Raw genomic sequence first — 9,416 nt, forward strand, 5'->3', positions numbered from 1 at the left:
GAAAGAGTCCTTTTAACTCCTCGGGGTCTGGGGCAGCCAAGGGCCTCCTCACTGCTGAGCTCTGAACTAGCACGGGGAGCCCTCACAGCAGGGCAGCAGCACTGTCCTTGTTGAAGGGAAACAAATCTGTCACTACAGCAGTCACACAGCAATTCCACACAAAGCCACGGAGTGCTTTGAGTGGGGATCGCTCCAGGATGTCCCTCTAACAGGCTGAAATGGTCACTCACACACAGCTCCACCCTGACAGGTCACAGTGTGAAGGACACATCCCCATCCTCACATATTTATCAATCTGACAATGAGCCCAGTGGCCACTTCTGAGCCCCCTCCAAACCTGTGCCACAGCCCCAGATCCTGCAGGCAGCTCTGGGAGAGGATGGCACCACTTACAGGTCTGCTCACTCTTCCTACCTCTCATAGAGCTTCTCAAATTCCTCTCCCCAGACATCATCGAGGCCAGGACACTCATTTGGGCACATTAAGGACCAGTCCTGTAAGGAGGAAAAATATTCAGAGGAAATCTTCAGGCACTCTGTTAATTAAAGCTGGGGCTGCCCCTGGATCCCTGGCAGTGCCCAAGGCCAGGCTGGACATTGGGGCTTGGAGCAGCCTGGGACAGTGGGAGGTGTCCCTGCCATGGCAGGGGTGGCACTGGATGGGCTTTAAGGTCCCTCCCAAGCCAAACCAGTCTGGGAACCTGTGAAATACAAGCAGGCATAGGAAGAACAGTGTACTGAGGAAATGTTGATGCTTTAAGGAAACCCCAGAGTCAAAACAGCCCAACAGTCCAAGAACATGTCATTGGCTGTAAGATTAAGCAAAGTATCCCACTGGAGTTGTCCAGCTCCATTCTCTGCCTGCACAGCCAAGTTCCCAAACAAGGTGCAGAAGCTCTTCCAGGAAGGTCCTGGAAGGAACAAGGAGCAAAGCAGCTCTGCAGCCCTTCCTGAGGTCCTTCCAGGGCTGCTCACCTGTTCCTCCACTACCAGACCTTTTCTGTGCCAGCCAAGTTCTCACCTGGTTGGTTTCCACTCGCTTCATGAAGAGATCAGGGATCCAGAGGGCAAAGAACAGGTCCCTGGCTCGCTGCTCTTCTTTCCCAGTGTTCTTCTTCAAGTCCAGGAACTCAAAGATGTCCAGGTGCCATGGCTCCAGGTAGATGGCAAAAGCCCCAGGTCTCTGGGACATGGAACACAACCTGGATCAGAACAAACCGTCCTTGGAAAGAAACCTCCTGCCCTGCTCCTGAGCGCACACAACACCCCAAACTAGCTGGGAACTGGGGGGCAACACCAGGGGAACACCAGACACCAACACAAGGGGAAAAATGCCCTTTTCTGATTATGTGTCACCCACAACCACTCCATCAGCTCCCTGATGTTCATGGGACAACCCTTCCCAGTGTGGAAGCTCTCCCATTACCCGAGGCTCCCTTCTGGACCCTCCTGAGAGGTACCTTGTTTCCACCTTGATCCACGTAACGGGCGGTGTTGTTGTAGACCCTCAGCATGGGAACGAGCCCGTTGGAATTCCCGTTTGTCTGCAGAGGCACAGGACAACCATCAGCACTGAAAAGCAACTCCCTGCAGGGGCTGGCCTGCATTTCCTGTGGGTCTTTCATTGCTCTGCAGAGCTCTTATACTGATCAACGTCAATTATTTCCACTCCCATCCCCACGCTTTTTCTGACAAAAATGTATTTATCAGCTATGTGTCACAGAGCTAATAAAATGTCCCTTCTAACTTCTTGCCCCTACATTATGTCACCTAAAGGCTTGCAGGGTCTGCACACACTGTGACAAGAAACCCCAAACACACATCCACAGACAGTCTGGGGCAGCTAGAGACACAGACAGGCAAAGGGCTAGTGCACGAGTCTCTGGGCATATTGCTAGGGTGCCAATAGATAAACATTGGAATTGCCTGACCAAACAGTGGAGTAAGATGCTCTTTCTGGAAGGATTTCTATCAGGAAGCCAAACACCAAGGAAAACCAACCTTCCTGCCTTTGGCCAAGGGACTACAGAGGGAGGCTCACTGCTGTGTGAGCTGAGTGAGGAGCAGCACTGCTTTGGCAGCCAGAGGGAAGGCATTTCCTGGGAGCAGCAGGAGTGGCCCTGTGCTGGACACTCACCCCAGCAATGTAGCTGCCCGTGGCACGGATGCAGCTCACAGCAAGGCCAATGCCCCCAGCAGACTTGGAGATGAGGGCACACTGCTTCAGGGTGTCGTAGATGCCCTCGATGCTGTCGTCCTTCATGCACAGCAGGAAGCAGCTGAAGGAAACAAATGGTGTCAGTGGACAAAGATGGGAAGGAAAAGTCGCAAGTGTTTCACCAGGCTGCAACAACCAGGGCAAACATGGGACCTTTAATGTGCTCCACAAAGCAACCCCACAGGCGTGGAATAAAGGACAGCTTCAGAAAACAGCAAGAGCAATACTCGTACTGCTGATACCTCTGCTACCAAACATGTTTAATCATAGGATCATGGAATACTTTGAGTTGGAAGGGACCTACAAGGATCAGAGTCCAGTTTCTGGTCCTGCACAATCCCAGCCTGGGCATCCCTGGCAGCGCTGTCCAAACGCTCCTGGAGCTCTGGCAGCCTCGGGGCCGTGCCCATTCCCTGGGGAGCCTGGGCAGTGCCCAGCAGCCTCTGGGGGAAGAGCCTTTCCCAATACATTGATACAAACCTTTCTAAAATATAATCCTCCCTCTGATATATATGATCTCAGAAGTCTATCTGTTATGCTTGCTGCTTTTAGAAAAGCATTACCAGGATTCATTTGGTAACCTGCAGCAGACCATGCACATCAGGAACTTTCCAATATAATACAGCCATGGAAAGGTTTCCATTAGCTCTAGAGTTTACAGAAACATGGGTATTTTTCCCCAAAGACAGCTAAAACTTGACAGCAGCTGCTCAGAACTTCATAAAAACATGCACAGAAATTCAGCTGCTAATTTCAGAGGCTGTGCAAGTGTCTCACTCGAGCAGATGTGATTCCTAAGCCTTTCCCTGTGCCCAGGAATGCATTAAGGAGAGGGAGAGCACCTGGAGAGCTGGGGGCGGTTGGTGCCCGCGTTGAAGAGCGTGGGCGAGGCGTGGGTGAACCAGCGCTCCGAGAGCAGGTTGTAGGTCTCAATGGCGGCGTCGATGTTGGCCTTGTGGATGCCCACAGACACCCTCATCAGCATGTGCTGGGGACGCTCGGCAACTGCAGTGGAACGGAATCAGGGAATTCCATGGGTTGGGGTGGGAAGGAGCTTACAGCCCATCCAGTGCCATGGCAGGGACACCTCCCACTGTCCCAGGCTGCTCTAAGCCCCAATGTCACTGGCCTTGGACACTGCCAGGGATCCAGGGGCAGCCCCAGCTTCCCTGGGGACCCTCTGCGCGGGCATCCCATTCCCTGGCTCCTGGCCCTCCATGCCTTGGGAATTGTCTCTCTCCAGGTTTCCTGCAGCTCCTTCAGGCCCTGCAAGGCCACACTGAGCTCAGCCCAAAGCTTCTCCTCTCCAGGCTGAACAATCCCAGCTCTCGCAGCCTTTCCTCCCAGCAGAGCTGCTCCATCCCTCTGCTCATCCTGGTGCCTCCTCTGGCCTCTCTCCCGCAGCTCCACGTCCTCCCTGTGCTGGGCCCAGGGCTGGGGCAGCTCTGCAGCTGGGGTCTCACCTGAGTGGGGCAGAATCCCCCTTTTCCTGCTATCCACACTGGGGATCAGCACAGGGATTTTGGGATGCCATGGCATGTGGCTGGGGCATGTCCAGCTTCTCACCCACCAACTAAACCCAGAGAGCCAGGGAGAAAGAAGACTCCATGTGACAGTCACAGACAGACACAGAGGTCACGGCAACAAGCTCCAAACACTGTGCAGTGGGACACTGGAGAGCCAGAGTTTTCAGGGAATTACACAGTGATTCAGGTTGGAAGGAACTTGAGCCCTCCAGCCCAGCTCCTGCTCGAAGAGCACCAGGCCTGTTTATTCAGGACTTTATCCCATCAGGCTTTGAAAAATGCAAGGAACAACCTGCTCCAATGCTCAACGGCTCTCATGGAGGAGGGAAAAAGCCCCACCTGTACTAACAGTTAAATCCAATCAAATGTCCAGTCAAGAATCCAATCATGTTTCAGCTTTATGATATTATAATTAATCTCTGACCCTTCTGGTCTCCCAGGATTTCCAAGCCAAGGGCCTGCAGTGACAGCACAGTACCTAAACTTAGCTTCAATTTAATTTAAATTAACTCAAATTTCTTAAGAAGTGCTCAGCACTAGGAACAGCTCTTACCTTTGGAGTTGATTTTCAGCAAGTAGGAGCGTTCCAGAGTCTTTAAAAGAGAGGATGGATTTTAGCAGACAGGCAGATTTGGATTTTCTAAAAAACCCTGTTAACTCCAAACTCAGTCATCTTCACACCCCTCATCCCAGGCTTCACCACCCCTGCACTCTGCTCCTCCTCTCTTTATTAGCTTAATTAGGTGATTAACAACTGAAAATACACAAGTCCACTGGAAGATTCCAACAGTGCTTTGGATTATAGAGTGTGGAGCATGGGCAGGAGGTTCCACACCGCCCTGAACCCACAAGAGCTCTCTGGAGTCCCTGGAGCTATGGAATAGTGGAGCCCTCCCGAGAGCCCTAAACTCGAGTCAGGCCCAAAACAAAGCAGCACAGCTGAGCTGGTGTGAGGGCAGCAGAGCAGCCCCTGGGGTGATGTGGGGAGAGGCTCCAGCAGCAGGGGAGAGGATAAATGTGTGGCATGACACACTGAGAGAACTGCTCCACTAAACAGTGGGAAAAGCAGAAATCCCTTCTTTGCCTTATTAAGGATTAGATTATTTCCTTTAGGAAGGCATTTGACAACATTCAGTGTGATCTGCTGTGACTGCCCAACAGCTAAAATATTCCAACTGCAAGAAAACTCCACGATTTATCCCACTGGGCAGCTGCTCTGTGCCAGTCCCCCTCACCTTCACAGCCCCACTGATGTCCCACCTCCTCCCGTGCCCCCCTTTGCCCCAATCCAGACGATTCAACAAGCATTCCCACCCTTCCCAACAGACCCAGGACAATGTGCTCTTTACCTTGAAGCCAAAGTAGTTGTAGGAGAAGTCTCTGTCATAGATGATGGCAGAGTTGAGGCGCTGGCAGGAAAAAACAAAACTGACCTTTACAAGGTGTAACAATGTTATCCCTGCCGGCACTCCTGGCCCCAAAGCTCTGGTGTGTAAGGGGCACAGAGCACAGGAATGAAGCACCAACAGCACTTCCCTCAAAACAACAAAAGCACAGCTGCAACAACCTTTTTTCACTCAGCTTTTGGCTGAATGTTCTGAAATCTAATTGGACAATGAGAAACGAAACACAGAACCAAAGGACAAATGGAACTTCCCAGTAGGAATGCAGACCTGGAATGAACCCAAATCTCTTCTGTCCCTCCTTGTGCTGCCTCACTTTGCTACAGCACAAGGTACTTTTTCTCAAATAAATTACTTGTGCTGATTGTGGCAATGGGAACATCCAAGAAAACAAATTCTACTACAAAAACATCCTCACAGGAAGAAAATGCCTCCATCCCCTCTTACACGTTCCGCTCATACCCTGCACTGGTTTCTGTGTTGGCTTTTTGCCCTAAAACAAACATGGCTTGCTTAAAAAATATGAAAAGTGAATTATTTAAGTATTTAAAATTGAGTGCAATCATTCAGAAGTGAAACAAACCCACTACTTACATCTTTGTTGGCCAAAACTATGTCGAGAGTTTCTTTGGAGATCATTGGGGAGTGCTTCCCGTTGTGAGGGTTGATGTAGGTGTAGAGATCCTCCATCACATCTGCAAGGAAAAGGGACATGAACAGGGCATGTCCAGGCCTGTACCTGCAGCACCTGGCACTGGGATTCAGGGATAGAAGAGGCAGTAATGCCTGTCCTCGGACACACACAACCCCCTCCAGCCCCTCAAACACACAACTGCTCTTCTACTGCTCAGCACTGTGAACGTTAACGATGCACTTCTCTTATAAATTCTGTTAAACCCCAGTGTAAGAAGCAACAAATGGGGAGTTAAGTGGGTACAACCTGATCTCAATCTATGACATTTTTCACCATTCCATTTCTACAGCTGCTTTTCACAAACCAGGCAATTCCATTTGCCTTGGGAAACTCGTGGGTTTCATCTCCATGGCATTTTCAGCCAGTCTGGGTCCTCAGGAACTCCCACTTGGGAGATTTCCATATTTCTGTGCTCCAAGCCTCCCACTCTGTCTCTCCCCCAGCCGCTGGAGACGTTCACCCACCACTGAAGACTTTCTTGGTCTCCTTGTGCAGGTTGGACACGGCGATGCGGGCGGCCAGGATGGCATAGTCAGGGTGCTTGGTGGTCAGCGTGGCCGCGGTCTCTGCGGCCAGAGTGTCCAGCTCCACCGTGGTGACCCCGCTGTACAGCCCCTGAATCACCTTCATGGTGATCTGTGCCTGCAAGAGGGAAATGCCCCAGCTCAGGGACCGCCAATCCCCCTGGTTCAGATGGATCTCAGCGCCTGCAGCACAGCCTGCCATGTGGGAAGCAGAAAGCAAACTGGGAGAGCTGGGAATGCTCACCTGGAGAGGGACTGGGGACAAGGGCTGGGGGGCAGGAGCCAGGGAATGGCTTCCCAGTGCCAGAGGGCAGGGCTGGATGGGAGATTGGGCAGGAATTGCTCCCTGGCAGGGTGGGCAGGCCCTGGCACAGGGTGCCCAGAGCAGCTGGGGCTGCCCCTGGATCCCTGGCAGTGCCCAAGGCCAGGCTGGACATTGGGGCTTGGAGCAGCCTGGGACAGTGGGAGGTGTCCCTGCCCATGGCAGGGGTGGCACTGGGTGGGCTTGAAAGCTTCTTCTATCCCAAATCCTTCTAGGATTCTGTGTAAGGACGGTTTCCAGGCAATAGTATTGACCAGGCCAGAATTTTTCTGGCCACACCGATCTCTACTGAACCTTTGTGAACTGTTGTTACTTTTGCACAACTCATGAGATTTACAGCCTCACTGGGAACATTATCACAAAGTTTGGGAGGGTTACTGTTGGCCTGGGAAGCCTCTGGCACCAGCAGATCCAAGTCCCAAAGGAGAAACTGAGCTCCAGGAAGAGAGGTCACACACAACTGCAGAATAAATAAGAATTCAGAGGCACGAGGAGGCAGGAGGACTCGGAATTTCATTTCTGTCCTCAGCATCAACTTCCAAGTGTGCCCAGCGCAGCTGGGGCTGCCCCTGGATCCCTGGCAGTGCCCAAGGCCAGGCTGGACATTGGGGCTTGGAGCAGCCTGGGACAGTGGGAGGTGTCCCTGCCCATGGCAGGGGTGGCACTGGGTGGGCTTGAAAGCTTCTTCTATCCCAAATCCTTCTAGGATTCTGTGTAAGGACGGTTTCCAGGCAATAGGATTGACCAGGCCAGAATTTTTCTGGCCACACCGATCTCTACTGAACCTTTGTGAACTGTTGTTACTTTTGCACAACTCATGAGATTTACAGCCTCACTGGGAACATTATCACAAAGTTTGGGAGGGTTACTGTTGGCCTGGGAAGCCTCTGGCACCAGCAGATCCAAGTCCCAAAGGAGAAACTGAGCTCCAGGAAGAGAGGTCACACACAACTGCAGAATAAATAAGAATTCAGAGGCACGAGGAGGCAGGAGGACTCGGAATTTCATTTCTGTCCTCAGCATCAACTTCCAGTCACTGAGGACAAGTCAGGACACTTTGTGCTGTGACCACCAAGTCACCAGTGTCCTCCTCCTGCTCTCCATCCCAGAGACTTTTGGGTACAGGACCAATGGCAGCTGTTTGATGGGTGGAATTTCAGACAGGAGAATGGATCATGAGAACTTGGGAGATGGGAAGAGCCTCAACTGCTGACTCCACATGGCCAGACTGGGTCTGAGACATGCATAAAAATCTCACAGACATCGGTGGATCCAAGGGGGAGTCATCCTGGGCACAGGCTTTGGAAGGAGAAGCTTCCATGAGTGGGAGCAATGCCCACCCCAAATCCTGCACAGGGCAGAAAACCAAGCAGGGGTGTTGCAATGACAGGGAGTTCTGTCCTGGTGTTTGACCAGGAGGGGATCCAGAGCTACTTCCATATGGCATTGCTCCAGCTTTGCAGACTGACACTGGCAGCAACCTGCGAAATCCAAAATATGGGAACTGGAGCAACAAAACCCTTTTTTTTTAAGTACCAGGGGCTCAACAGCTTCCCCAAGGTTTGAGGGGAAAGGGGATTTTCTCCTCCCCAGTCTCTGCACCTGGGAAGCAAAACCCCTCAGAACACAAACACCTGGAACAAACACATTCTGGATGTGTTTGCCAAGAGTTCATGGAACTACAGAATATCCCGAGAGGGAAGGGACCCACAGGGATCATCAAATCCAAGTCCTGGCCCTGCGCAGCACAATCCCCAAGAGCCACACCCTGTGCCCAAGAGCGTTGTCCAAACGCGGAGGAGTGGGACTCACGGGATCCACGAAGTCGGCGTTGAGGCCGTAGCAGAGCTTCTGGATGCGCGACGTGATCTTGTCAAACATGACCCGCTCCTGGCGCCCATCTGGGGACAGAGCCCACGGCACACCAGTGCCACACCAGTAAGGACCAGTTCAGCACAGAATGCTCCGTCCCAGCCCATCCCGTGGGGGAATTCGGCGTGGGAATCACCAGGGACAGCCTGCTCGGGTGGGGTACAAGGAAAGGGGAGGCTCCCCCTCACCCCAAGAACTCCCACCTAAAACTGCACAAACCCAATTCCCCGGGGTGGGGACCCAGCTGAGGGTCACCCCCCACCTCAGCCTGGGGACCCCTCCCCTGGCCCAGCACCCCTGGGACCAAAGGGGTGGGGACCAAGCCCAAAGCTCCTGCCATGGGACCCAAAACAAACTGAGGAGTCTCGTCCCTCACTCTTGGTGTCCTGGGGGGAGCTCTCTCACTCTGGGCTCCCCCCAAAGCCGAGGGGAGCCCATCTCCTTGCACCAGGTACCATGAGGGACCTTCGGAGCTGAGGCGATCCCATCCATCCTCCCACTCTGCTAAAAAGAGGGGGGGACCCTATCTGCTCTCTATGGGTGCCATGAGGGGAACCCCCAAAGCAAAAGGGCGTCTCATCCCCTCACCCCATGTGCCATAAGGGAATCCCAAAGCTGAAGAGGTCCCATCCCTCACGTGCCATGAGGGACCCTTCCAAAATGGGGCGACTCCCATCTGCTTACCTTGGGTGCCATGCAAGGGACCCCCAAAGCAGAGGCAACCCCATCCTTCCATGTGCCACGAGGAAACCCCAGAATGGGGGAGGGATTCCCCTCCAGGTGCCACGAGGGACCCCCAAAGCCGAGGGGTCCCATGCCCACACACAGGGTGCCCTGGACAGGACAGTGCCCCCCATC

The 9,416-nt window shown here is 53.0% G+C and overlaps 1 protein-coding gene across 1 annotated transcript in view; it reads right to left on the bottom strand.

Moving 5' to 3' along the window:
- RRM1 (ribonucleotide reductase catalytic subunit M1) overlaps positions 1-9,267 on the bottom strand; it is a 17,100-nt gene extending 7,833 nt beyond the window's left edge. The window contains 11 exon segments of the mRNA XM_017743339.1: positions 402-494; positions 1,021-1,182; positions 1,460-1,543; positions 2,137-2,278; positions 3,060-3,222; positions 4,297-4,336; positions 5,093-5,152; positions 5,741-5,841; positions 6,305-6,482; positions 8,499-8,587; positions 9,243-9,267. Of these exon segments, the coding sequence (XP_017598828.1) occupies positions 402-494; positions 1,021-1,182; positions 1,460-1,543; positions 2,137-2,278; positions 3,060-3,222; positions 4,297-4,336; positions 5,093-5,152; positions 5,741-5,841; positions 6,305-6,482; positions 8,499-8,567 (1,092 nt within the window). The 5' untranslated portion in view covers positions 8,568-8,587; positions 9,243-9,267.
- Between the last annotated feature and the right edge of the window lie 149 nt (positions 9,268-9,416).

This window comes from Corvus brachyrhynchos, unplaced genomic scaffold, assembly GCF_000691975.1.
Source record: "Corvus brachyrhynchos isolate BGI_N302 unplaced genomic scaffold, ASM69197v1 scaffold149, whole genome shotgun sequence".
Lineage (NCBI taxonomy): Eukaryota > Metazoa > Chordata > Aves > Passeriformes > Corvidae > Corvus > Corvus brachyrhynchos.